At 43.3% G+C, this 27879-nt stretch overlaps 1 protein-coding gene across 4 annotated transcripts in view; it reads left to right on the forward strand.

The window, feature by feature from the left end:
• Positions 1 to 24740, forward strand: part of Lim3 (Lim3 homeobox protein) — an 81283-nt gene extending 56543 nt beyond the window's left edge. The window contains exons 1-7 of one of the 4 annotated variants that reach the window (XM_076831305.1): positions 8727 to 10245; positions 11340 to 11514; positions 13358 to 13569; positions 14666 to 14858; positions 19849 to 20015; positions 21520 to 21735; positions 22591 to 24534. In XM_076831305.1, coding sequence (XP_076687420.1) covers positions 9990 to 10245; positions 11340 to 11514; positions 13358 to 13569; positions 14666 to 14858; positions 19849 to 20015; positions 21520 to 21735; positions 22591 to 22772 — 1401 coding nt within the window. In that variant the 5' untranslated portion in view covers positions 8727 to 9989 and the 3' untranslated portion in view covers positions 22773 to 24534. Of the gene's footprint in view, positions 1 to 8726; positions 10246 to 11339; positions 11515 to 13357; positions 13570 to 14665; positions 14859 to 19848; positions 20016 to 21519; positions 21736 to 22590 lie in introns of those variants that run through there. The other 3 variants (XM_076831306.1, XM_076831302.1, XM_076831303.1) reach the window with 3 other exon arrangements.
• The last annotated feature ends 3139 nt before the right edge of the window (positions 24741 to 27879 follow it).

Here is a 27879-nt window from a genome sequence, read left to right on the forward strand (position 1 = left end):
CCAGAAATAAATCATCTCCCCCTCCTCTTCTTTAACTCGCACCACACATTTTCCAATTCTCCAGAAACCAAATCCCGCTAAAAACAGCAGAAGTTTGAAGAAGCAGAGGGCCCTAAAAGACCTCATTGCGTCAACCCGGACAAGAATACTCAAAACTGCAATTTGATTTTATATTCACTGAACCCCACAAAACCTGGAAGCTCTGCGAGCCAATACTCGAACCGCCAAACACCGAATATCATTGGTCCAAGTCGAAACGAAGCCGTGGAAGCTGCAGAATCAGCGGCATCGAATAAAGCCGCGCGGAAAGCTCTAACAACCACGCAGCCAGGCGCAGACAGTGAAATTTTCGGCCGCCCGCCGATGGCTATAAAAAACGCACCATCATCGCGGAGTCAAAACTCGGCGCTGGAGGATCGTCGATCTCCGGGGATCGCGTTACTTTTGATTATGCCCGGGGAAAATAAAAGGGAAAGGGAAAGGGACTTGAAAGGTTCTGCGAGCACGGACCGGTGCACGCAAATGCGCGGGCGTATGTCGTTTAAGCCCATTTAACCGTACAAACGTTTGAGAGATCACGGCCGGTGCCGTGGAGACAATGAGAGGGAGCTGTCGTCGGGCTTTGTAAGGGGTTGCTTTTCATGGGGGGTGGGGGGGGGGGGGTTGCACGAGGATTGCACGGACCCGAATTCGAAATGACGAGATAGCTGGAGGGGGTTGGCGGGCCGAGGTCGCGGGTGGAAACGAGGGGGAAGGGGTTGTTGGCGAGGTGGTGGTTATCCTGCCGCGACGGCACACCCACGCAGGCGCCCCTATCACCTAACCACCCTTGCTTCACCCCCGTCTCTTTCTCTCCCTTTTCCTACGTTCTCCTTGTTTACTGCCGACACGGTACTGATAACTACGCCCTTACCTCCTCCTCCTCCTCCCCCTCCATCCTGCTGCATCCCTTCTCGTTCCCTCCACCCGTTCATCCCCCTTTTTTCCAGTTTGCCTGCTACGTATTCTCTTTTCGCATCCCCGTCCCTCCCTGTCCGTTCCTCCTCGCTCTATGTTCCCCTCTATTTTTTTTCTCTCCTCCTCCTGCCTTCACCCTGTCGACGCTTCCGCCGCGCAGTCCTATGACACAATGGCACATCTGGCGCTAACTTCTGTTTTTGGTCGTCGCGCTTGTCGCGAGAAATCGCCTCGCTTTTTCTCGTCCCGCGACGAAAGATCTCCGCCGATCTCCGCGGGCACGGTTCCTCTCGTCGCGCGCGCCGCACGGAGTCGCGATTCACTCGGATGGCGGCCGGGCTCGTCGGCGGACGTTTGTTCGCGCTTCGCCCATCGACGCGGCGGGGTGGCTTTTCTGTGCGTCGCGAGCGGATCCGGGCAGGAACGATGGTTTATTATTTTTTCAGCGACGCTTGTCCCCGGTAGCTTTGATGCCTCTGCACGCAACGCGGCGCACTGGGTGCATTTAGGGAAGGCGATGTTCCGCAGCAGGCTGTTGCAGTGTTTAGCGACGAAAGGAGTCGCTAACAAGTGATCCGAATCCTTTTCGACGTGCTTCTGGCTTTGCGGAGCTGCGGCTGGGAATACTGGAGAATACGATGAATTGTAGAGGGTAGGGTGAACTGTACAACGACTGCCACCCTAAGCGGATATCCCAATTGGAAAGTCTATATTTTTTTTGTGGAGTTTTTATGTGGTTTTAATGTTCAGTTATTATCAAGGACTATGGATTTCTCATTAAAATAAAACATCTGGAGTAGGTACCTATTAAGTATTTTATTCTAAAAATATTCAATGAAATACAAAAATAGGCATAAAAGTACAATCATTGGCACCCTAAAATTTTAGGTTATGTATATAGAAAAACATATGTAGTTAAAAACGAAGTTTAAAGTGTTTAAACAGACTATTTCATTCGCGATTAAATACCTACAACAGTTACTTAGTTATAAAGCGACAAAATATACTTAGCTACCCCTTACCAAAATTTTATATCTCCATAAAAAACTTCAGAAAAGTAAAAAAATTGCGCCAAGTACATGAAATCAAATAAATCACAAAAAATTGAAGATAATAATAATTATAAAGTAAAAAAAGATGTGACATCAAAATGAGCTGCACGTGCATAAAGGTAATTATAAATACAAATAAATATTTTAATACGAATAAACATTTTATTCAAAATTAAGTTTCAGACCCAATTCGACCCGAAAAATGCCCATCGAAGTAGCAACCCCCAGCCTCGTTAGAGGCCGCGTGATGTATTCATGGGAAATTTAAAAGGCTTCAGGTCCGGTGGAATATTAGTTTGATCGGCACGCGCGCCTGTATAGATGGGGGCTAGCCGAAGGTTCGCCGGCTGAAAAACCATATGCGTAAATGGGCCAGGCGAGCAACCGAGCCGGTATAAATTCAAACGTATTTACGCGGCAAGGGCGCTGTAATTTATTACCCGCCGATGTAATGGAAACGCCCATAGAGAAGATCTGCCCGTGCAAATTCGATTATATGCAGTTGTATCTTGCCTCCGATTCCACCCCCTCCGCCTTGCACCCTCGCGGCCGTTTCCCCCTGCCAGACCGAGAACGGAGTTGGATTAAAAAACGTACGAAACGCATAAACGCGCATATTTCATCGGCGCCGACTTTTTTTTTCTGCGTCCGTAGAACTTTCTATACAAGATGTTTCCTGGGAGAAATACAGCGCTGCGTTAAACGCCACCGTTCCTTTTTTATCGTCGAGACCGCCGAATGGTGGGAAGCGATAATTTTGGCGCTGATGATACGTAGATCCTTTCCTCTATCGAATTAATTATTGGCGTTTGCCTGTAAAGTCTTGGATATTTACACTGAATTTTTTTTTTTTAGATGACTAGAGTCAACCTTTAATTACTCAGGATAGAATAGCATTGATGATGGTGTTTCTGTACCTTTTGTGAGAAAAAGCTGCGATTAAAAGAAGAAAAAACGGAACTTTCAGAACGCGGACGTTTTTTTTTCAAAATATATTAAACATCAAAAGATTTTTTACCAAACTATTGATATATTCCATTTCCTGATTGTCTGACGAATTGATTAAAAAAAAAATTGTTTAAATCGGTGCAGCAGATCCTGATATATAGAGGAAAGAAAATTCTGGGTTGCAGGGGCCCAGTGTGGTGGAAGCGTTAGGAAAATATAGTGTGGTGTTTAAGAGTTACGAAGTCCAGTTCAGTCTATCAAGTGTTCATTTACCTACAACTCAATATGCATAAGAGACATACCCAACCGCAAAATGCAGTTTAGATGAAAGAATACAACACGTCCGTTGTACTAGGTACTAACAATCCCTACATTCGCATATCAAACTCCACATCTGTGTGGACCCATAAACGTCACCACGCAACCTGCTTAACGCACACGCTTCAGTAAACCCAAGAAGCTCAAAAGCAAGGCTGCTACCGTCAAAATTAGAACATAGAACAGGAATCATCCTCAGTGATAGCTGACGGGGCACCAGCATCGCCGATAATGATTCAAATCCAGCCTCGCGTGCCCGTCACCCTTCGCACCCCGATGCCCGCCGCCGCTGATATTTACGATATCCTCGAAGGAAGCAAAATGAAAAATAGAAATGTCATCGTTTGTCGGGTCAAGTGTGCAGTGTCGAGGGGCAGCGGGGTAGACAGGGGACGCGTTCCAGGCTGGCGAGCCGGTGCTCGCTGGGTGCCCCCCCCGTTTGTTCCCCCGTGGTCGTTAGTTTTGCCACGAGCCGTCACAGGAGGGACCCCGTGGGCGAGTAGACCTCCACCCTTGGATAGGCCGCGATAAACCCCCGTGCTGATGCTTTTTACGGTGACGGACGACTCCTGGAGGCGTGTCGACATGTGCAACGGAGCCGACGAAGGGTGGGCTCGCGTGATCGAAGCCTGAGGAGGACGCCCACGGAAATCACGGGGTCGCGCAATCGCAGAGACACCCCTTTAATGAATCCTCCTGATGGAAGCGAGAGGGTTGTATCGGATGTATCGGCTCTCCTCCTCGGACCGTGCTGCAGGCTGAAGCGTCGGAGGACGTCCCGAGCTTCTCTGAGGATTATTGTACATTTATTTTTAACACTCTGGGCGTTGGGACTTCGGATAATGGGTGCGCGCTACGTGCGGGGTATGCTTGAGCGCAGTGTTGGGGACATACATAAAGTTGAGTCTCGGGGGTTCTCTGTTTGGCGATTGAGACTGTGAGGCCTGTTTCAGGCGGGACTTTTGTGTGGCTGGCAATTGGTAGGTCAGACATATTCAGTTGGTAGAGATGGTGATTGTTTGACAAAGATGCATAGAAAAACATTGATTCGTGGATATCTTTTAGAGACCAGTCATGGGATACACAAATGTTTCGTGTGAAAGGGCCCTGAGTTTCTGAATTTTTAATAGAAATAAAGGCACGTCTACACGACGACACTTTTGTGTCTAGCTAGAGCTAGTTGCAATGTCTTGAGTCTAGCTCTAGGTGCAACTCCCGCGACGATAGGTCGAATTCAGTGTCGCGGACTGCTCTAGGCAGTTTCCAATCTTCTGGAAATTTTTTCGACTGTCGTATACACTTGATCTAAACACAAAAGTGTCGTCGTGCAGACGTACCTAGGATTTTAAGTTGCACAGATTTGGATGACAGTTATGCTATTCGAATTTCGTGTCTCCTAAGATTTTACTCGAAATGAGATGTGTATAGAACTAGTATACTCTGTGCAGTTAGTTTGAACAACTGACAGATTTTTGGCTACGAGGTATCGTCTCTAAAGCAGCTTACCTTCAAGAGCTCTCCCAGCAGCTCTTCCTTGATCCTCCGAGTATTCAGAATACGCGCGTAGATTTCATCAGCTTCAGTAAACACCAGACGGATATTCATTAAAATAACGACGCCACTAAATTCGCGTATTCATCGTGCCCGGCGAACGGTGGCAGTGGGTTCCGTTTATACGCCAGGCGAAGACGTGTTCGCGCGAGCCGCGCTGAGTTCACGAGGCTTTAATCGGCCGTGAAAACCGAGGATTATCAGAGAAGTCATCCACGCGTTTATGATCGCACTGCGGAACCATAATCGCTGGAACGATGCCTCCTCTCTGTCTACGCCGCGGAGAATGTAAAATTTTCCACCTGATGTGGCGGATGGGGCCACGGGGGCAACAGATGGTTCGGCACTTTTGCATGCACAGCGATAGCCATGCCCATAAAATCTGTTATGCGTTAGCGTCACCTTCTCTTCCTTGGCCCCGGAATGACGTGCCAATAAAAATGTTCGATACGCGGGTTGATCTGTCAGCTAGGGTGTAGGGCGCTTTTTCAACGACAAATAACGCTTGCTACATGCAGTAGTTACGCGTCGTTAGATCTTCCGAATCGTTTCCGTCGATCCCAGTCAGTTCTGACTTCCACTTCCCGATGAAACCCCCAAAGAAGAGTGTGCTCGATGTTGTTGGAGGGAAGCCACGTTCGCACGCGTGCACTTCTCGTCACTCGTCAGTTCTGCCTTCCACTTCCCGATGACAAGTAGAAACTAGGAAGTGCACAGAATTCTTCCAGTAAAGCTACATTCCCACATATGTAATTTCCAGCAGTGTTAGTCTGCCCTGGCCTCTACTTCCCGATGAGAAGCGCAAGGAGGCGTGCGCCCAAGACTGTCGGAGTAAAGCCACGTTCCCACGTGTGTAACTTACATCAGTCCCAGTCAGATCCGAGTTACTATTCCTGAAGGCTAAATTAAACAGAAGTGTCATTCAATTCCAATAGGTATTTCGAAACCCACTGCAACAGCTAAAAGCGAGTTTTCGATTTCAGAACAGACTTCTCAAAATTTCCCACAATTCTGCCTTACCCAAAATATAACGCAATTTTCGTAACTCGTTTTAACAATAAATTCCATTAGCCCCAATTTCAAAGCACTGCCTGCAAGAACCCAGGCTATGAAAGTCACCCCAGTTCGTACCTGTGCCAAAAAAAAAAGCGACATTAACGTATTCTTTAAAGATACGATCGGATTTCGTCGGCCAGGGGAAAATCCCGAGCTGGTGCTTCGCGTTCGAAACAGGACAGGGGAAGTTTTCATCTGGGTGGCGAAAGGGGAGCGAGGTGGAAGGACAAAGAGGCTAGGAGCTCGACCGAGAGAAACAAAGACGCATATTGAAAAGTGTGCCGTTTGATGGTGGTGGACGTATCTATACGTCTACTTATACGTCGACCTATACCACCCCCGCGACTTATTCGGTTCGGTGTGGATGGGCGCGCGCGAATCAGCGAGCGACGAGAAAAGAGTATACACGACTGATCTCGACTAAGATTATAAAATGGCGACCCTCATCCCCCTGCACGGCTGTTCTTAATTTCGCTCAGATCCTTTGTCCCCTCCCACACACACACAGCTACCTCGTTCCTCCGCTTCTTCAGCTTCTTCCTTACTCTCTCTCACTCTCTCTCTCTCTCTTTCTTTCTCCGTTTTTCGCTGCTTTCGCCTCCATCCACCGCCACCCACTTTCTTTGCCTTTCCACGGCGCTTGCTTTCACAATCGGCGCGGCTCTCTAGACGTTGCCAAAGGAACTCGCCAAGGAGAGGCCTGGAATTCTTTTACGTGACGATTCTGATGAAAGGGACCGTAGCGGTGGGCAGTGGGAATGGATGCGCAAATGCTGAATGATTATCGACGAAAGAAAAATACGAGCACAAAGAGAAGGAGAGGTTTCTTGTAATTTTTTTCGCTTTTGATTTCCCTTTCGTCGCGTCGGTATAGTCAATGCTGGGATGAGTTGATTTTCTTTCATTGATTTTATAGTTGAGTGATGGGAAATACGAGGGAAAGGGAGATGGTTCTTGGAATTGTTTTGTGGATATTGTACGTACCGTGGTGACGTGTTATTGTTTTCGGGGGTCCTCAGGCGAGCTCCATATGAGGCCCCCTAACTTAGACTAGGTTATACAAAATCAAATTTACCGCGCGAAGTGAAAAAGTATTGAAACATTTAAATAAACGAGATTAAACGTGGGGTGCATTCCACGAGAAATGGGCCCCATTTTAAAATCTAAATTTTGGTGTACCTATTCGTTATTTTCTTTCTGTTACTGTTGGAGGACCCATTTCCAATTCTTTTCTAGCTTTTCCATTTTTTTTTAATTTTCCAATTTTCCAGGGGCCCTGAGGCGACTGCCTCCTTCGCCTCTATGTTAAGGGGTTATACCTAGTCAGCTTTCGAAAAAGAACGCGATTCTCGGGAATTTTTTGTGGAATATCTACTGTATATTTTTTTTACAACTATTCGCTTATTTTAAAAGTACATATATGTAGCAACTCTCAGTAATTTTTTTGTAGAAAAACAATAAGAAATGATCGAATAACAGCCATTCGCGCGGAAGCTGTTTTGATAAAGGCGCTGTGCGGTGAGCAAGTTTTCTCTGAGCTGGATCAGCTAAAATTAAAAATTCAAAAACATTCTGTTAATATATGGTTGAATTCAGTAGATGAACGAAGGTTTTTACAAAAAGTTGGTTTTGAATAGTTGTAATAAAATATGCAGTAAATATTCCACAAAAAATTCTTGAAAATCGCGTTCTTTTTCGAAAGCTGACTAGGTATAACCCCTTAAGACGTCACTGATGTACCTACAGATTGTTAAAGCTTGTCTTCCTAACATGAAGGGTAAGGGAAAAACCTGGAAATGTCCATTTTTCGTGATTTTGCGATTTATAGCATATTTTGTTGGTGGGAACTGAGACTATAGAACTGTCGAATCACAAAGGGTTATAAAGTTCAGATACCCCTGTAAGATAACGTTAAAGATTCAGTATACCGATTAAAAACAGGAAATGTTCACACTGCACTGGAACAAAATATGCTCTTCCTTCACACCATAATGTCCCCACTCTTTGCCTAAGCATAAACTTCTCTGAAGAAAATTATATAAGAAAAGTAAATTCATCGAACTTTGTTTATTTCCTGGTGGACTAAAGTACTGAAACTTAATTTTCTCGATAAAGCTGTTTTGTGGCATTCCCTGTTTTCCCCCTTACCCTTCACATACAGAATTATTTCTGAATTCGAAATTGTTCCCTTTCAATAGAATCCGAATTTAACTCCTTTCTACCATAAAGACTGACTACCTATATCTGATTTATTTTGTGGTTATTTTGAAAAGTTATTTTAATAAAATTGAATTATATTAATGTAGAATTTTTGGCTAGGTCTTGAACGTGGCCGTAATCCGTTTCTATTAATTAAGTTTCAACAGATTATAATTCAAGTTCATAGCTATTATAGATTCAAGAATACAGTACGGTCTCGAAAAGAAGCCGTCGCTATCCCCGCAACTGTATCAGCATTCGAATACTTCTAATTCCGTATCCTAGATCCGAGCGTTTTTACGCAGAGATTACTAAAAGCATCTCCCCATTTCTACTTTAAAAACAATCCTCTGAAAGAACCCATACACGTGACAATTCAAAGAAATAACAAACTCATAAAAACTAGCAAGGGATAAAGGCTGTCCATATACCTTTCAAAGTCTATCGCGTTAATAGCCGCGTCACCCAAAGGCGATCAGTCACTTTGAACCCCTATGGCCCCGTGAAAAGTGCCGCAAAAAGAAATATACCTCAAAGAGTTCACTGCCCCCATTCCCACTTGCGATGCCTTCCTCCGCAAAGTGACGTCCCAGAACCTCCAAGATTTTACGGAGGAACCGTTGGCACATGGTCAGCCCAGGGACCAGAGGTCGCACCTATCCTTCAGGAAGCTTCACTCTCGCCCTCGAAGCGCATCGCAACGTGTCAACGGTGCATCACCGGCACCCTAGACCGGGTACCAGCTAGCCAGGAGAGAGCTTTGGTCATTCAGAAGACGCTTCATGATGCGTCGATCGCCATATTGGGGGCGGTCGAGCTTCCCTCCAATCGGCGACCAAGCCTTGGAAGCGTGGGTGCGAACCACACCCAATAACCCCGACACATACCCCACCAGGAGTCCGCCACACCCACGAATGTCACGTGCGCACGAGCAGCTGCATCATCGGCCAGGCAGTCGTCCGCGTACTCTCACACCGGTCGTATCGATGGGTCGCTCGTGGTCGGCCACCGACAATCCAACACCACTCGCGTAACCTGGATTAACATTGCCCGGAAGGAGAACGCTATTGTCTTCGGTATCTCCGATAACGATAGTTCAACGGACAGATAAAAACGTTGCACAGGGAAACTGTTAGTGACAGCTAGTGAAAGTAGTCGCTGAGAGGGTGCAACACGACGATAGCTTGATTGTGTTCCAAGGACGAACTTGAAGAATGTGACAGGCAACTGGTTCATGAATGGGTAGATGAGAGGCAGCTGATTGAGCAGATTACGCGGAAATGGACTTGAGCATGATAGGCCTTCGGGCAAAGTGAAAGTGATCGGTGTAAATACTGATATTCTTCAGGATAGTTGGTCACTGGAGCTAGTTAGGGTTTGCTAAATGTCGTGCTACTGGACTGGAGTTTCGTGCAGCTTCGCGAGTTGCTTAGGGGGTTAGCAAAGAATGCGATTAAAGGAAATACATAAATGGTGCAAGTGTGGAGGAAAGTAAAGAGGGTGGAATAAGCGGTGGATGAAAATAAGCGTAGCTTAATAAACGCGAGGGGTGGGAGATTATGCAAGTGAATACCAACTGAACACAAAGTAATATACAATAAAAACATTTCCAAATAACCAAAGGATTAACACCAAAGAACACCCAAAACCCATTACAACCCCTACTATGCACACAAAACAATGCCTTCATGGACAAAACAATGTTCAACTAAGGATCACCTGACCTAGAATTGAAACAGAATTTTACAAAGTCAGGTGAAAAAGTAGCTACCAGAGATCCCTATATTGTCCATCGGGTTCCTCGTAAAGCCGAAGAATCAAGCCAGACCATAAGCACGACTCGTGAGTGGCAAAGTTGCTGAAATGACCGGACAGTGGCTTCTTTGAGTTGCATCGAAAAGCGCTGCTATGACTATGATAAGCCTGGAGATGTTGGGTCGAGAGGCTCTACCTCTGGAAGGGATGTATCGGCGCGCTCGTCAAGATGTCTTGACACCGCCACACGACAGTCCAGAGTCGCAGAACGTCCGTCGGAATGGCAGTAACGCCAGAAGCGCGGGCAACATCGCCAGCTTCGACGACGCTCCACACAACGGCATGCACCCCCTCGACCAGCCAGCCGCGGAGCTCGGTCTGCCGGCCCATATTCCTGAGATACTCTACTGTAAGTGATAGACGTCAACCTCCTTTGGTTAGGCTTCCCTTCGCGCGAGCGTGAATACACAACGTTGCCAGTTTCGAGTATACCCTCCCACGGCAGCGGCTTGTCGAAGGATTAAGAGACTCGGCGTCTATTTAACGCTAATGTTTCAGACAGTGGCAGCATTTCTGGAATGAATTCTGAGGTGACTGATAGAGGAGTTAATCTGAGATGGAAGGTTGAGTAGTTCTGGTAGGGATGCTTAAGATAGTCGACATTCGTTGAACGTTGTTTAAGAGGATTTTAATAAGTGATAACTATATTCCACCAGGGGTGTTCCTTGAGTATGTATGTTGAAGATCTTACTGTTTGGAATTATTTGTCGGACTTGGTGGAGTTTCTTAAATGTTCTAATTATGATTATCAGTTATCGGGAAAGTTTGTTCGTTGCGGTTATCCCTGGAAGTGTAATAGTAAATTATTTACTGCGAGAACGAGGTTTCTACAGGGCTTGTTAAATGTTGCGGAAGCAAATTCGAGAGTTTACTTTTATTGTTAGTAACTGTGGTAGTGAATCCTTATGCAAGGGAACAAGATCCTGTTTAATCATTATGGATCATAAATAAATATATGTTCTATAACAAAAGAATTCCAAACGCGCGTATAATGGATGCAATAAAGGTTTGCATTGCTAATAAGCTTCTTAATTTCCGTAAACACGATTTACTTCAACCTTATTCTATTTCCCTAAAATTATAATAAAACTAAAGCTACTAATTTATGTATGCGCACCTGATGCATCGCAATTATCTGCTACATGAATTTGTACTTGTAACTTTCGTAACTTTCAATTATAATTGCCTCTAGCTTGAGATTTCAATGGCGTACCTGTTCTGTATAATCGATTTCGATAGGTTCGCGCTTTTATAGTTTCAAATTCTCCGACAACATATATAGGTATCTCCATCCTTTATCCTCTAAAGTTTAATTTCTCGAATTTTTTTGAATATTATAGAGATATTTAAATCTGTTGTTTAATGTAATGGATTGATTCGCGTGTACTTGCAATGTTTTCCCGATGATAATTATAGCCATTGGGGATTTCTTGATTGTTGCAGCCTCGATACCAAAGTGCGGCGGCTGTCAAGAAGCGATTTTAGACAAATACGTTCTGAGGGTTCTGGAAAGGTGTTGGCACGCAAGGTGTCTCACGTGTCGGGACTGCGGTGCAAGGTTAACTGACAAATGTTTCGCGAGGAACGGCCATGTTTTCTGCAAAGATGACTTCTTCAAGTAAGTACCAACAGTTATTTCTATTCACGAAATCGTTCTTCTTTGTGCTATACGTATTCAAATTTCCTTTATTGAGAAACTCTCCGCATCTTCGTTAAAAAAAAAATTACCCAAACGTTGATAATTCCCCCTGTACGATAAAATTAATCGAGTCTAAACGAATACAATGTTTCGCTTACTTTCTGTGAAAATTAGTGTGCAATGATTCGTTCGATATTGATGTAAAAATTGTTTTGTGTTCTCGACATTTGTTTTATTATATAAATGGTTAATAATGCGACAAGAGTAAGGGAGATTAGGAAATATTTGAGTTGAATGAAAGATGGTAGAACTCTGACTCGAATAATTCTATCGTAAAAAGTACAGTAGGACTATTACCAACTTCTGGACTTTTTGATTTCGCAAATTTGGCCCCGTTTAAGTTCCCTCCATTTCAAACATACATCTTCCATCCATTTATATTCCTTTTCACTACAGGACACTTCGATTATCAAGTGTCATTCACATTATTTACATTATTATAAACAATATTCTTGCAACACATATTCGTATGTAAAAATTAAACTTTGAATATTATCCATGTGCTGAATGAATTTCACACATAATACATAAAAATTAATTGAATAATCAGCTCATTTAAATGTCATAAAAGTTGAGCAAGTTCCATAACAATTTCAACAACTCCCTCTTAAGAATGGCAAAATGAGTAGGAAATAGTGTAGCTGAAAATCGAACTACCGAGCGTATAAATAAATTTCCATTGCATATTACGAATACACAAAACCTGTGAGGCAGTGAAGATACAATTACGTAATCACCAATGACGAGTTACAAGTGCATTTTTCTAAAAAAAAAACACTATCTGAACAGATAGTGCGCGGGCATTAACGCTTATCAGCGGTTCCTTATCGGCCGGAAAAAAGTGCGCCTGGATAACCCGAAAGTCCGCGCTATTCTCACCGGTGGGTAATAAAATAGCGAGAGAGAAAAAAAATGGAAATGTTAGATGAAACGTGTACGTACGATATCCAGCACTGGTATTGATTGTGTCAGAAGAGCATGCCTTTTCTCATCTACCCACACCTTCGCAGGCCCGAGACGCCATTTTTCTTCTCCTGTTAGCCGAATCGAAGGAACTCTCTTTTCTTCCCCTTCGCTCTGCCCTCCGCTATGGTGCTCTCGCCCTTTCTTGGGATCAGAATCTCCAGGGGGATGGAAAGTGCCGCCTCTGCAACGCGCTCAGGAACCCCGAGAAGATCGTTCGAGTTTGATAAATGCTTGATTTACTCTCCTCACCGTCAAATACGAGGGCTCCTTAATTATTCTTCGAAACGGCGCGTGTCTTCTTTGACGTTTCTCTAAACCACGAAAATCGAAAGTATTAGCACGCCCTACGAGATAGTGCCCCGAGGAAAGAATGTCTGCCTCCTCTGCCATCGGCGAGTATCAAGATAAGGAGACTTTGAAAGGGCCCAGTTTCAGTATTCGTGACGACCGCATTTTGCCTGACAGAGTAATGCTGGCTGACTCGCCTGACTTGACGACTTTGTACATTTTAAGGGGCAATAAAAGAAGTCTGGAGCTCACGAAAAGTCTAGGCTTGTTTCTTTATTGGGGGACGTATTTGATCCTTTAAATGGCACTTTTAATTCCTCCCGCAAACCTTATTATATTCCTTGGCACACCACACTGTTAGACCACTCCAATATTCTCCAATTATACTTATAGACTAATTCGCCCTATCTTAAATATTTTCTTCTGTTGTGTCAGTGTCGCTGTAAGACGACGACACATTGCTGTCTCTAATGCGCGAACGTAATGTGAGAAATGTTGTATGTTGTTGGTGTGGCAGGCGTTTCGGGACGAAATGCGCGGGCTGCGGCCAAGGATTAGCACCGTCGCAAGTCGTGCGAAGGGCACAGGAGCTGGTCTACCACCTAACGTGTTTCTCGTGCGCCCTTTGCTCCCGACAGCTGGACACCGGTGACGAGTTCTACCTCATGGAAGACAGAAAGCTCGTCTGCAAGCCTGACTACGAACAGGCGAAAGCGAAAGGTAGGTAACGAAAAAAGAAACCGTACTAACATCCACACAACTGTTTAAAAATAATTGTACATCATGCTTACTATAGTAGCGGACAAATAGTTACCATTTTTTCATTCCACTCTGCCTCTATTACTATTCAACATCAACTCAAAACTGCAGCATGTGCCCGATATACATATTCTGATAAAGAATTGAAGAGCTGTACAAAACCCAGTTAAAGTTGCATTTATTTAACTAACAAACGAAAACTTTTCACAACATTAAACGGGACAGCGCGTTTTTAAAGCCGACAAAGAAGTTACCACTGTTGAAAAGTGTTGAAAAAAAATCTAATATTTGGGGGGGGCACCTTTTGCTTTTAAGACGACCTAAAAAGTTACCAAAAGGTACTCCTTTATCGACCCCAAAAATAAGTTGTCCCATTCAATGCTGTATAAAGCTTTTCTTTGTCAATTAAATAAATTCTACTTTAATTGGGTTTCATACAGTTTTCAATTCCCCATCAGAATGTGTATATTAAACACATGCCACAGTTCCAAGTTGAAGCTAAAAAAATAAAACCAATCGGAAGAATGGTAACTGTCTTTCTCCGCTACTCTATAAGTGAATCGTTGTAGATTGCACTTAAAAATGGAATTATCATCTGGGCAATGTTTTTCTAAAGTTTTGTGAAGGATTAATACCAAAATCGACGAGTTTACATATTAATTTTTGAAGAAGAGAGCCATTTTCAGGCACTGCACATTTGATAACTTAAACCTGGGTCACACTATCAATATTTTGTCCACTTTACTGTTCACGACTTGGCTACTTTATCGAGTCCCCGGGCAATAAACAAATATGTGCGCCCCCGTATAAGTCCATACCATTTACAGCATCCGAAATGTCGATCGCTGAAAAGCGGACAGTATGCGCCACGCGTTGAAAAGTTGTTGCAGAAGAATTTCATTATAGTTCTCTCATTTGTTATACCAGCATGTTACTTGACAGTAGAAGTAAGTAGATTACAGAGGCTCGCGCAAAGGTGTCAGCGTAGAGCCGCCACCCTTGCGATCCTATAAACCTAGGAAGGAAATTGAAATGCGTTTATCTTTTTGAATCGCAGAATTAGCCGACGGAGGAAGTATAGACGGCGACCAACCGAACAAAAGGCCGAGGACTACGATCACGGCGAAGCAACTGGAGACGCTGAAATTAGCGTACAACACCAGCCCGAAGCCAGCGAGACACGTGCGGGAGCAACTCTCTCAGGACACAGGACTCGATATGCGCGTCGTTCAAGTCTGGTTCCAGAACAGGTACGTTTCCTTCGAGGCACGAATGCCCGCAAATGTGAATTTTGCTGGTTCCAAGTCCGACCAAGATTGCAGGCCCTTGGCCAGTGACTGCATTAACGCTTTGTCTGGCGTCGGCGTGTTTTCACGTCGAGGAACTTACAATTAGTCGTAGCGATGACGTACGACGCTACGCATCAGATGGGTCTTTCTAGGTGGCTACGGGGCATTGCCTCTAGGGTTGCTTCGATGCTAGTAAATACGACTAAAGTATCGGGTGTCGAAATAAATGTGTCTGAATCGAATCAAATCGAATGCGCAACAAGAAATTCTTTTAATTTTATCTTTAATCCTCAATCATGTTAAAATAATAAGAGGCCAGGGAGGAAATTTGTTGGCTCGCGTTTTTTCTAGTGGGCAACTAGGATTTTTAGCCACAAACACCGTAAGCTTCCACGCAAAGCGTCCTCTCGCCGCATAAATAGCCACGATATAAAATGTATTTTTCTGGTAAAAACATATTGAACAACAATTCTTCTCTGTTGTTCTTATTTCTTTTGGAGTGGTTGGCAGTGTGAAAGGAAATGATTACAGGAATCGAGGCACCGTGGATAATGCAGAAGTACTTTTTTTTAAGAGGAATAATAATTTATTCGATGCCAATATTTAATGGATCGATACCCGAGTAGTATCGACGCTTATATTTCGATGCAAGTAACGAGTACAAGTATCGAAACAACCCTAACTGCCTCTCGCTGTGCCTAAGCTATGCTGAATAACTACTACTGCGCGCCGACAGTAGTCTAAGCCCCTCTCGCGTCAGACGCTTCTTAAGAGTATTTTTAACAAATAATAACTCGGAAACGCGGCTTCAAACGCAATTTCCTCATTCTTGATTTTCGTCTTATTTTGGCCTGAAGAATCACTCTGTAAAAAAGAGCCTGCGTATAGATGAACGCTTACATTTTCTGGAAAGCATCAAAAGTATTAGGCGAGTGTTTTTACGTATGTTTGTTCTGGGCGCGTCAAGTAAACCTTTTTCGATTGTAGCGATCTCTCGGAAAGGCCTAACCGACTTGAAACGCTATTTCCCCAAACCTTGCGACACTCAAAATGTTACTGTTCAATGGCGATTTAAATAATTAGCAATATATGAAAAGCATATTGACAGCAGTTAAGATTAGAAACGCCATAATGAAGTTGAAGAAAATATATATTAGTGTTTTACAATTTTACTTAAATTCCATGATGCTGTTAGGTACATATAGCTATGTGAGAGGCAAGTTTGTTTTCATTTTAGATCAGAATATCTGTCTTCTTGAAATTAGTATTTTTGTCTGTACGTGTCTTCCATGTTAGCAGAGCCTTTCAGAATTTCTGAAAGTTTCAAATCAATTTTATAGATCTTATTTTACTGCAGGGTTTAGTTTATTATAGGAGATTTTGCAGATTTGACTTGCCTAAGAAGAGTTATGGTACCCCTTAATATTTAGTAACAAGCAGAAGTTCTATTTTTTCTTTGAAAATCCGATTGCTTCCCCACAAAAAAATTCGAAAATTCAACGAATCTTAATTTCTTTTTGCGTACAAGTAACTCTTAGACGTACACGTGTTACAAGTGGTAGTTACATAGGAAATCCATGAAGGTGAGAACGTTTGAAACGGATGAAAGTAAAAGGGGAGCTTTCATATGGCAACTTTTAAGCAGTACTTAAATACTCATGGAAATTTATGCGATTGCGAGAAATATATAGACAGTTGTTGGGTCCAGTAGTTAAGATACCATAGAAAAGCAGTTTAATCTGGATCTCTGAAGCCATTTCTAGCATACCCGATCGTAAATTCTGTATAGACAAGATAATGTGAATTTATTTGCTCTGTTACTCGAAAAGCTGCTTTATTATAAGTATTCTCAATTTCTATAATGATCCTTATTATTTTAGAAAGGACTTCAATAGGACAATATTCTTGCCCTTTATTACTGCACGCACTAAAAAAATTTAAAAAGGTTTGGCTGCATCAAGTGCACAATATTTCTTCTCAATTTAGTGACATAATATCAATCACCCAGTATCAATCATTATTTTCTTATTTCGTATCAATTGTCACCTGAACAAGTCTCTAATCTGTCTGAATTAAACTGTTTTTATATTACGTAGGTCACTTATTGCCGCTGATTATTCTCATCCACTCCATTTCTGCGATAATCTAAAAATATAAGACAAATTATAATTACACACATACGAAGTTATAGAAACCGAATTATCATCCCCTGACATTAGCTGATTCTCCAAAAATAAACGGAGCTCTGATTCCCTACTGAGCTGCGCACTTAGCAACCTCGGATTACCATAATTGGCAATCATTATGCTTAAAAGGGCGAATATTAGAATTATCAGATAATCATCCACATTAGTAATAATCATAAATTTAATAATTCTGATAGGGGGATGAATTACTCGAAATCCTCCCACCTCGAAAGCCACATTTGCATCGCACAATTTTTGCTAACGTACATGGCAACATTACGCAGAATGTACACCGGTGCGCGTTGCGAATTATCAGTTATCGCTCAGATCTCAGACTTCAGACATTTTTTGCAATAGTCGTTATCGCTTTCTCGAGAGCGTAGCGTGTGTTGTTACGTACAATGTAACAAACTACGTTTAAAAAAAAAATCGCTTTATCGATTACAACGAGCGCATGTGGTACATGCAGCTACACGTCCGTATTCGATGTTAATCCCGTGGTTACTTGTGCGAAGTAACGCACTTTATCACAATTTCTGTCGCCGCATGGCGGTAGATAAAGCAAAGCGAAAGTTGCAAAAATGCACACGTGCCGAATCGTTTTTTTTTGTTGTTTTTTTTCTCAAACCCACTTGAAGCGAGCATTTCCCACAATTCTGGATGCAATCGGAGTCCCTTGAAAAATGTCTGCGGAGATTAAATTGATACTTTGTATCTCCTGATGGCGGTAGTCTATAGAAATTTAATGACAAAAGGAAATTGATTCATCAATAGCGTTTAAGATAGATGGGAAGGTATCCTTCGCGAAGTCTCTATGTAGTTTTCACTCTGGGGGACTTAACTTCTACGTACATAGTCCTATCTAATCGCAAGTGTCTCTTAGAACTGTGATTCTTCAGGCACATCCGAGAATCGAATAAAGAAATTGTAAAAAGTCTTCACGCGTCCTGATCGAACGATAAATGCAAGTAACAGAAACTTCAGAAATGTGACGTCTTTATTAAAATACCACGGTTGAGTGTCTTGAATAGTATCGTTTGATTTTTTTTTTACCGTAGGGAATATCAAGATAAATTCAACAATCGCTGGAAGTATCACTTTTATTCAGATTCAATGTAGAAATTATTATATGACTTTGGACAGCATTAAACTGTGGTCTGCTTAAGTGATTCAAGCAACTTTTTGTTATTCAAGTTCTATAAACTTTCACGAACGAAGTGAATATAAATATTGCTGAGAGAGATATTTGTGTTATATGATAATATAATTCGCTGGCACGAATTCTTCCTAGTAATTCTTTTGATTTTCATCGTTTAATATCTTCCAGTAACAATAAATCTTCATATCCATCTCCGATATTGAGTTGCACTTATGACGACATCTACAGACTATTTGTGTATCAACCACGCGTTGAGGATTTTAGTAATCTTAAAAAAAGAACTTATTGCATCTTCTAGGGCAGTGAATCCAGACAATTTGATAGCTACTACTGATGATAGTTAACTGGAAAGAGCCGAATGTCACGTTGAAGAAGCAGGCATGTAATTGGAACATTTACTTACCATAAACCATATCCCTATTTTATTTCTATATAGATAAAAGTGGTACTTTCGGTAGCCATTGAATTTCTTTTAGTATCCCCAAAGCAGAATAAACAGCAAGCACATGCTGTTTAAAAAGAACTCGTACAGCATTGATTTGTGAGAGGAACAGAAGTGCTCCCGAAGTTTCTGTTATTTTAATTAGTTGCTCGTTCAAATCAGAAGAAAAGTTTCACCCCTAACTGTTTTCTTATTATATCATTACAAGTGCCTCAGACATTCTGCATACCGTTATAACACGATGCATAGGTATACTAAGCATTAACGAGGCCTTGAAATGCGCGTGCGCAAGCGGATGACGTCTGCACGAGGCGAATTTTGTGGATAGGGAAGATTAGATCCGTGGTTTGAGGTGCCGTTTAATATCAAGCATTGCGTACCAGCAGGGCCATCTCTAGTACAGGCTGGAACACGTGATGTGGCAACGTCGCATACCAAAAAAACATGACTCCGATCAAACGATACTGTACATAGGTATTATTTAATAAAAGCCTGTTGACAAACCACAGACCATTTACTGGGTTCCCAATTTTTTCTTGGTACATATATCTTTTATCCACTTTGTCTTTAACTTTTCATACCGAGGAGAGCGAAAAACAGGGGTATATTTTGCATCAGATGTTGCATAACTGTTATTGCACTTGGGTATGCAACACTTTTCTGGCAACTGTAAAGGAATATCAAAGACGTACTCTCTCCATAGTTCATACTGATTTATTACAGTTTCATATTTATTAATACAAATACAAAAGAATTGTCTACTGAAATGGAGGTTATGGTCGTTTTATATTCACTGTATTATTCTGTTTTTTGTCATTCTAAAACTTTACACTAATATATTGTTTAGAACACTTATTCACCACACACATAAATTACACTTAAATAATTACAGCAGATCCACATTATATCCACACACCACAATAATACCACGTGACGCGAACGGCTTCAAAATAATCTTCATAGGGCTGATGTCAGCGTTGCCAAATCTCCTGTGTTTCGGCCGTGGTGCTAGCGATGGGCTGGCAACTGTAGATCTCTCACGTGCACCTTTGTTTCCCAATCTCTCCCGAACTCCGCCCGCAAACCTCACTATTGCTTGGTATACCTGTGCTCCTTGTTACATTGCACCGCAACAGTAATACAACAGTCCCTTCCTTCTCGCAGGAGAGCAAAAGAGAAGAGACTGAAAAAAGATGCGGGTAGAACAAGGTGGTCCCAGTATTTCCGTAGTATGAAAGGGACGGGCGCCGGCGGACATTCGCCGAGGCACGATAAGCTTCTCGATAAGGACGAACTCAAGGTCGACTTGGACTCCACCTTTGGTCACCACGGTACGTAATTCTTCCCGATTATGCGCTCCGTTCATTTCAATCCCAACTGCCGCAGCACCCACTGTTTACACCATTCTAATTAATTCAATCTGCCCGCTGTTGCGTACGAATCTGCACTATGTAGAGCCAGTATTTCCATACCGGGCACCGTTCGTAATGGTCCCGCATTCGAAAAATCGTTGCCCGTTGTCGGAAGTAGCATTGAAAAGCGACCAATAACGCGTTATTTGTACTTCCAATATCACGAAATGTGCCCAGCTTCCCCTCTGTATGCCCAACCACCCCCCTTCGTCTCTCCCTTCGGTTCATGAAACGAGGAAATTTTAAAAGCATAGCAAAGGATCGCCAAATATATTCGGATCGTGTGATTTTTTATCCTAGAAGACTGAATTTTCCAGCGGCGCTTTGCAAAAAAAAAAATTTTAAATATTGGAAAAATCTTTAATACAAATTCTGAGGAGAATACTTGGAAATGTTTGCACGACACGCTAGCAGAATTACAATTTCTCACGCACGAGTATAGTCACTGGCTATTTGATTATATTTTCGCGACAGGTGAAATTTACAACGGGGTGTGTTATAGATATATGTCTGGTTCCAAGTCGAAGCGCAGGAAGACTTAAGTTTGAAAGGTGTCTGCTCTTTCTGTTGCTTTCTCTTTAACGTCGGTTACACGTAAGCTTTCGTGTACTCGAGCGTTTAGCAGAGGGGAAGACGATCGCGTCAATTATTCAGGAGTTCGTGGAGGCTAACTGCCGGTTCACCGTGTCCGAGATTTCAGGAAGATTGCGGGCCATCCTCGAATTTATACCTACCGTTAACCACGCACGCTATAAAGCCACGTAGACTTCAGCTATTGTTTAAATTTTAAAGAAGTTCATTACCAAGTGCCCTTCTTTTGCTCGACGGAAATACTCGCCGAATAATAACTTTGCTCTACTTATTTAATATATCATTTCATTACATTCCTAATATCGTGCATTACTATTTTACCACGTTTCGTCTCTGAAAAAGAAAATTGAAATTAACTGATCACGTGATATACCTGCGTTTATTTCAAAATACGAAAAATAAAATTTATCTGTACGAATTTTGGTTCCCGTGGTAATTGATTTTGAAATGTATATAGAGGTCTTAGGTATATCACATGTCAATTTGTAAGTTTGCACATTTCCAATTTCATTAGCGTGCATCCATTAAAAGTACATAAAGTTGTAATCTGGCACTTTTTAAAAAAAAATCTAAAAGTGCCATTCTATTTATTCATCGTTATATTTTTGTGTAATATGATTTGGAAATGCTAAGAAAACTTTTTTAAACTTTTTTCCTCGAATGATTAAATATTTTAACTCACTTTACTATTTTAATTCAGTTCCATTTGGTCGTTAAGTAATCAGCGAAGGAAGAAATAGAGCATAGATACATCGCCCTATAACTTTATAATATAATGTAGGAAATATTCGCCGCCGACGACCGCATTAACCAAATGGATATTTGCATTTAGATTTGAGCAACGACAGTTACGGCACAGTGGTGAACATGGGGTTAGATGGTGAAGGCGCAAGTCCAGGTGGGGGTGGAAATGGGGCAGGTGGAGGCCCTCCACGCGGTTATTTAGGTGCAACGACTCCCCCTTATCTCTCAACGTCCAGATCACCGTCCTTACCACCTCAGTTTCCATATCCACCGGATGCTGGCCTCTCAGTCTACACCACCCTTGGTAAGTGAACAATGCGCTGTCTGCCATTACGAAATATTTCCCCCATACTACTCTGTTCCAAATTCTAAACAAAATAGGTACTACCCTGAATTTATCGAATACTATAACTTCTCACTGACTCTCGCAAAAATCACAAGGGACTGCTGGGAACCTAAAAGTCCACTCCACTTTACACAATACATAAATCCAAACAGGACATGTATAATTTTACATGAACTTTTCTATCATTTCTAAATCTGCAACCCATGCATCAGTACAACTTTTACTTAAGCCCCGTCGAAACTAATTGCCATGCATCCTCAAACAACCATATTTGAAACGCTGTCCACGACAGTGGAACTTCAGGCCCTCAACAGGACTCAGAAAATTAATTGGGTACTTGGATTGTAATATTCAGTTATAGGAAATTTGAAATTATGTTAGATTTTTCGTACTTTTAGCTTACTTTTTCCATCCTTCACTGTCGAATCCAAGCTTGTTCTCTTTATGAAAATTTTCTGATAATTGCTACCCACCAGTGGCGCACACAGAGGGGTGGGGGAGGGTCCCTGGCACCCCCCAAGGAAAGAGGAAAAAGGAGATTAATATAATCACGACTGAAGTAACTCGAGAGCTTTGTAAAAAAAAATGAAACCTGGATTCTATCCTTCAAATAAAGTTTTAGAATCCCCTAATGAATTTCATTGAATATACATTAAAAAAATATTTTTTTATTCGTCCAACTCGACCGCCCCAAAGGTTAAATCCTAAGTGCGCCACTGCTACCCACCACTGACCCACGTAGACGCGTTATTCAAAATATCCCTCGGCTGTTCCCTACCCAAAAGCACTAATGCCATGATGAAATTATTGCAGGGGGCGCAGGCAGCATGGTGCCGGGTCCGGCGTCCGATTTGAGCAACGAATCGAGCGGAGGCGGCGGTGGAGGTGGCGGAGGCGGCGGGGGTGGTTACCCAGACTTTCCCCCCTCGCCGGATTCATGGCTAGGCGAACCACCACCCCCGCATGCTCACCACCATTCCCACTACGCCACATAACCCGGCAGACCAGCGAGTCGCCAACCACCGTTTCGAAGAACGGATCGGCACAAGGCGTTCACCTGACCACACCTCCGGCAAGTGGCAAGACTCAGTTGAAAGACTAACTCGAGCCCTCCATCAGACCAGCCTGTCCACCATCCCGTCGACCGTCAGCGTTGCATCCTCGGGCTTCGATCTCGAGGGGATCCCGGTGTGTTCACGGTGTACCAACAATCGGGGGCCTCGGTCGAGGGTTGTCGATCGAGAACCGACACCAGCCACGGGTGGACGATTCTGCGCACCCACCCAACCACCGTCCCAGCCGGTTCCCCGTCATTGAAAACGACGCGACGCGACGAGACGCCGCCACACGGCGCTGACGTATAACGTGTCACTGCTCCTAGTGCGCGCGATCACACGGTACGCAATTCGATAGTACGATTAACCTAAATATATTTATGTACAAGTTCCTCGTTTCCCGGTACTATTGGAGTTTTAATCGTCGAGTAAAAGAAGTAACTAGAGGGTAGTTTAGGTGTGTCGCGAGCCGGACGTTCGTCGGTACCGAGGCGTCCCGAGGACCCCAACGAACGATCAGAGACGATCTCGGCCGCCGTTCGAGGACGTAACGTCGCGATGTCGTTCGGGGACCATCGGGGCATGAAGAAGGCACGACGTTGAACGACAGGTGGCGACGCTCGTGGGACACAATTCCGTCGGACCGACCGTAGATTCGGGACCGTGCTTCGGATAGCGTCGCTCACCTCGCGAACGTCGATCGGGCCACGTTTCTGCGGTGTACTGCGCTTACGTGACGCTAAGAGTTTCAGGTATCGTTTATTGTAAATAGTTCAGATTAGATTCTCTCGTACTTCGGTAAGGATGAAGAAAGCGGCGAATGGATAAAGGGGAAAGAGAGGATCGGCGTACAGTGATCTCTGCACGAGCGACGCCGTCCGCAAACGAAACTCGAGATCGGAAGTTAGATACTCTGAAGCACTCACGAGTTCTCGGTAAGCCGTTAACGCATTACGGGAACGCGTTGCGGTTTTCGATACTTTTTATTGGCCAAGGCGTTGGCATCGCGCAGAAGAGTTTGTTTGGGGAAGCATCAGACGGATCATGTTGATTCACTTGCAACACGAGGGAGTTTCAGAGATATAGGTGTAAATTTATTTTAACTGGGTAATGCAAGGTAGAAAATGAAATAGAGAAGCTTTACTGGACGTTGGTTTGCAAACTAACCACTTCTCAAATATCCTGCGTTTTTAATAAAAAGCTTCAGAGGATATTTCAGATTAATTAAGGCGGGAATCCACCTGGAAGCTAAGCTATGGTGTGCTATGCTATGTTATGCGGTGCTACGTTTTAAGTAAAAGATTAACTTCAATACATTCTTATGGAACCGTTTCCACTAAAACCTAAGCTAAGATGTGCCATGCTATGCTATGTTTAAAAAAACAGCTTCAATACATCCTTTTCCACCAATTGCTACGTTTTTGTGCTATGCCTAACTATGTTTCCCAAAAATCACTCACGGGGCAATCTCGTGCTACGTCGAGCTAACCCGAAAAAACAGCACAGAAACGTAGGTTTTGGTGAAAAAGGCTGTATTGGAGCTGTTCTTATAAAACATAGCATAGCATGGCACAGCTTAGCCTTAGCTTTTGGTGGAAACGTTTAATTTTTTAAAACGTAGTATAGCATAGCGTAGTATCGCATAGCATAACTTACAAGAGAAGATCCTGAACCCGAAAATTAAAAAACTGTTGAAACTATGAATATGTAGGGGATTTCCTCCTGATTACAACGCACTTTTTTGCTCACTGCCCAAATTCACTCGAAGAGAGTGAAATTAACCCCTGAAAATTCGGCTATTTTCCGATTTTATATCATAACTCGCGAGCTGTAAGAGATAGGAAAAATGTTTCAAGACAAAGGTTAGTTCTTTTAATTAGATCTATTATTTGGTAAGAAAAATATTTTACAGTTTACGGGTAATATCTCAAAATCGGGAAATAACCGGATTTTCAGGGGCCAATTACACCCCCTTAGCGTCAATTTGGGCAGCAAACAAAAAAGTTTCAGAATTTTTTGAATTTCCGGGTTTGGGATGTTCCCTAGTTAGCTTCCAAGTGGATTCCCGGCTTTATGGAGAATTCAGATTAATTATTCTCTTGAATTCTCGAGATTTCAGCCATTTTACAATACACATTCAGAATCCAATATTCGGAACACAATTAGCTTGTAGATCTACGTTTACTAGAGCCGCCGTATTTCCTTTGATAAGCTGTGCGAGGTACTTAAGTTCATACCTATATTTCTGAAACATCCCGTATAAGCGATCTCATTTTATTATTATCAATACTCGATGTCACAGTGTGGACAAACTTACAGGGAGAGATCTCGACCTGGTCGAGCCATTTTTCAATGGTACCCGCCTTAAAATGTAGGAACGGATGAGTATCAATAATTCCTAAAAAAAAAATTATAAAAAAGATACTACCCCTTACAGGATTCAAACCCCGTAAATTTTCATGGAAGTCATTGGAATCGTTTCTCACTACCAAAGCAGTCAATTATAAGCAGCCAATGTTGTAAGAATTATTTATGTACGTTCATCTGCTCCTTTATTTCAACCCGTGTGCCATAAACAAAAATGATGAATGATGAGGAAAGACGCTCGTCCAGCCAGTGAGCCTCCTCTCTCGTTAGTGCTACAGAGTTGGCCAGTTTCGCGACCAATCGGTAACAACAAATCAGGATCATTCTACCTTTCCGTGGAATCGCTCGCGGACAGGCGCCGCGAGGGTGTTCCACGTGAATTGGTTCACACCGATCTCTACCACAAACGTTTTAATGTGTCGATCTACGGAACGCGATCTTTAATTGTAACCGAATGACAGTTGAGTGTGAATCATTAACCGTGTCCTATTTCATTACGAAAACTTTACTTCCGATCGGTGAACCGTGGAACAGCTACACATGTTCATTCAACGGGCACTTCTGCGCGGGCGCGTGACGGTAAACTCTCGTTATGAGCGGGTTTCAACTACGCATTGAACGCGCGTCGCTATTTCTTGGAATCCTTGGGTCGAGAGCGGGAGAACCCGAGAGCGAGCGAGAGAGGACTTAAGAGTCGACACGACGGTACCGTCGGTTACGAAAGAGAGAGAGCAGGATACTTTATCCCGCTTCGTCTTTCGCGTGCCTACCACTCTATTTGCCTCGCCGGCCAGCGGCTCGGAGTCGTCAACGCTATGCGTTGAGCGTTCGCCGCAAGCCCCGAGCGCGAGCCTATAGCGAGAGTTTACTGTGTACTGGATTCGTTACAGGGAAGTCGCGTTAGTTTCCATCGCGATGCGTTTCTAAAGTGTCCCGTGTTCCTCTAACAAGTGTCATCGACGTCAAACCTCCGTCAGCTGTCAATCAAAAATAAGCCCTACCCTCGTGATTTATTACACGATCGCTGCTCGGTTTCGTCAACGTGCAATGGATGGTTGATAAAAGGTGACTTATCGTCGATGAAACCGAGCGTCTAGAAATTCACCGTTTCACTCGTTCTGCGTCACTTTTTACCGATTCACAACATAAGAGGATCTCTGTCGATCGAGATATTCCGATCGGTCGATCTAACTTAAACGAATTACAATTGTACAGTTACAGCTTTACGAACGGAGCCGTGAATTGGATGGAATCGCTTCTGAAATTGCGCGAATTCATTTGCGTAATTAATATTATCTACAGGATATTAGTGGAAGAGTATGATAACTTTTTGTGACTATTTTCTCTCGATCAGTTGGAAGAATCTTAGGGCCTATGCACACCGGGCGACTTTTTGCAATCGCGCGACTGTGTCGCTGCAGAAGGGCAACTGAAACAATTGCCAGCAATTGTATCGGTGCAAACGCATCACTAAGCGTTCACTCAGTGTTCGGCAGAGTTCGGAGGGATTCGGCTGCACTGATGGAGGGGGAAACACCTACAGGAGCGGTGGTAATGTGTGCATGAACTGCGCCTGCGCAGTCACGCACACATTACCACAGCTTCTGTAGGTGTTTCCCCCTCCATCACTGCAGCTCCATCGTTCCGAACACTGCGTCACATTTGTATCGCTGATGCATCGCGACTGTGTTACGCAAGTGTGCAAAGATAAACGGGCAGCGACTGCATCGCGCTAGCGTCGCCGGCCTCTTTGCGCGTGTATCGCGACTGTATCGCTGCAAAAAGTCGCCGCGCGCTTAGGCCCTTAGTCACGTTCTTGTTCGTAAGGTGTCGGCGATTTTCCGTAATCAAATCTCATAACGATGTCAATTGTGCCCTCGTCTCGACGCGTACACGCGTGTTATGTATAAAATGGTGTATGTAAAGCACGGCTAGGTTACGAAGAATCGATAATCAAAAGCTCCAAGTTCGATCGATCGATCGCTGTTTCCGCGGTCGACTTCCTGTGCGCATGCGCGATAATACGAGGCGCGCTTCGGTTGGCTTCGCGCGGGAAAGTCTCGCGTTTGTTCGTCAACGCCCCGCGTCATTGTAATTCATTTGATGGGAAATTACACAAAATTTGTAACTATTTTTCGAAAGCTGTACGCCTCGTATTATTCGAAGGAGCGAGCATCCGATAAGGCGCATCGCGCGGCACAGGCTGGGATCGCGGCGAAGGAAAAATATCACTGTAGAATTGTATATATAATATTTCGTCCCTCATTCGTTTTACCCGCGAGAATTCGATAACTCGAAACGAAAGGAGAGACGAGAGAGAGGTATATTTCGCCGGGTAGAAGAATTGAATGTGTTGTACAGTTATGAGAATACGTGCCCCTCGCCGGGCTTTCGCAAAGTAAAAATAAAAAGAAATAAAGATAAAGAGAAGGATTCGCGTGACTGGCGCAGTTCATAACTTCATCGACACGAGTTACTACGGATCTTTATATTATTATCTAGTCATCGAGTGATAATAAAAATTCTATCGTAATCTATACCACAATGTGTTATTTTTCAACTGTCTCTCGTTCACGAACTTTCCAGTTTCAAATACACGCAAACTTCTTCCCTAAAAAGAACTGCAAACGAGTTGAAGAATTTCTGTTACCTTATAAAATACTAGCGTCCCCCATCTCGG

Source organism: Andrena cerasifolii, chromosome 2, assembly GCF_050908995.1.
Source record: "Andrena cerasifolii isolate SP2316 chromosome 2, iyAndCera1_principal, whole genome shotgun sequence".
Lineage (NCBI taxonomy): Eukaryota > Metazoa > Arthropoda > Insecta > Hymenoptera > Andrenidae > Andrena > Andrena cerasifolii.